The sequence below is a fragment of the Pygoscelis adeliae genome, unplaced genomic scaffold (assembly GCF_000699105.1).
Source record: "Pygoscelis adeliae isolate BGI_AS28 unplaced genomic scaffold, ASM69910v1 Scaffold57, whole genome shotgun sequence".
NCBI classification, from domain to species: domain Eukaryota; kingdom Metazoa; phylum Chordata; class Aves; order Sphenisciformes; family Spheniscidae; genus Pygoscelis; species Pygoscelis adeliae.
In genome coordinates this window covers 44,250-45,838 of record NW_008825615.1, presented here as the reverse complement: position 1 = coordinate 45,838, position 1,589 = coordinate 44,250, and the positions used below count along the sequence as shown (strand labels likewise).

The 1,589-nt window shown below is 40.3% G+C and overlaps 1 protein-coding gene across 4 annotated transcripts in view; it reads left to right on the top strand.

Moving 5' to 3' along the window:
* Nucleotides 1–1,589, top strand: part of ANKRD6 (ankyrin repeat domain 6) — a 35,384-nt gene that overhangs the window by 17,016 nt on the left and 16,779 nt on the right. For 3 of the 4 annotated variants that reach the window (XM_009333084.1, XM_009333083.1, XM_009333082.1), the window contains exon 3: nt 933–1,066. In XM_009333084.1, the coding sequence (XP_009331359.1) occupies nt 933–1,066 (134 nt within the window). The remainder of the gene's footprint in view (nt 1–932; nt 1,067–1,589) is intronic. The other variant, XM_009333085.1, reaches the window with a different exon arrangement.

Genomic DNA, 1,589 nt, shown 5'->3' with positions numbered 1-1,589 from the left:
TGCTGCATAAATCCTCCTATTCCCCCTCTTTTATCATGGTTCCACCAACATGCACATAAAAATATATAGGTAATCCCCGACGGGCAGGGCCAGTAGTTTGCGTCTCCCTAGTCTTCAGTTTCTGGAAGGCTTGTAGAAAATTAATTTTCAGCTTTCTAGCTCAGCAAATGAGTTCAACAGTTGTTAGAGGGGAGATAGATGGTTAGTCAGGCAAGATGACTGCATCAGCATAATTTCTTTTGGAAACTTGGCCATAAAGGAAATAAACTGATGTAAGAAACGTGCTTGTTGCTGCTAGGTGGCAGGTCAATGAGAAATGAAAGTCATTTGGACCTCAAGATCGCTCCGTTGCTTGAATAAAATAAGTTGATGGTCTTGCAGTTGTGGTCCTCGTCATAAAATTGCCTCCACTCTTAGCACTAATTGGTAAATTCATCAGAGGTGCTGAAGAGACCAATCTCATCTCATACTCCTTATCCTAAGCAGGGCTGATGGAGCAATCAGAGCCAAAACAAGAGAGCCTCATCTAGTTAGTGTAAGTACTGGAGCATCATTATGATGAATTACGACAGCCCATAATTCCCTTTAGTTCCCTACAGGTACTGTTAATTATTGGACAGGTAGTGCCAAATGTGTTAGATTCACTGCCTTCTAATACTACCATATTTTTAGAACGCTTCAGCGCTGTATATGGGATTGTGATGACTTGAAAATATCTGTAAACAGTTGGTTTGTAGCTCTCTGATGCTTTCAATAACTTCATTAATCTTGGAAACTTTGATGATAGCTGTTTATGGGGACTGTTTTCAAAGGCAGCTTGGATTTAACAGTAGGTGTGTTGAAGGTGCAGCTCCTGTGTGTGAGGTGTGCATCTGCATTGAGTCAAAATGAGGTGGGTATGGTACTGATTACAAATTTGCTTCTTTTTGCAGGGTGATCAGACAGCATTGCACCGGGCTGCTGTCGTAGGGAACACCGATGTTATAGCAACTCTGATTCAAGAGGGGTGTGCTTTGGACAGACAAGACAAGGTAACAGGCAAAAGCAAAGCTCTGTGGGATGGCAGCCTTGCCAGCCGGCATTATTAAGGTCTCAGAGAGAAAGTTATGGTTTATACTCCTGAGTAAGTATCTGATGCTTTGAAAGTAATTGGAACTGTTACATTGAAAAAAAAGCTGTACCATCTCTTTAATATAAATTACTGATTTAGTTATTTTTTATATCAGGCTGATTGGTTTTGATTTAAGAGTCTGGTCTCAGCTCATTAATGGAGGAATTAAAGAAACGTACAACCATAGCATGCCCTACGCAAAACACCGCACAGTTTCCTTTGATTATCCCAGAAACTGAGAATCCCAGCCTGTAAATTCAGTTTGGGAGTAAATATAACTAATTCCAAGTTCCAAACAAAAGAAATAACAATATTTTTAGCCTCTTCTAAAAATAGCATAGAAAACAAGCTAGAAGGAAAGGAAAACATTTTATTTTTTAAGTGACCAGGTGGGGCGTGCAGCTGCTCTTTTCTGAATGTAATGTTACTCTGCATGTGGACACAGCACACTAACCTTCTCCTCTTGTGTGTGTGCTCT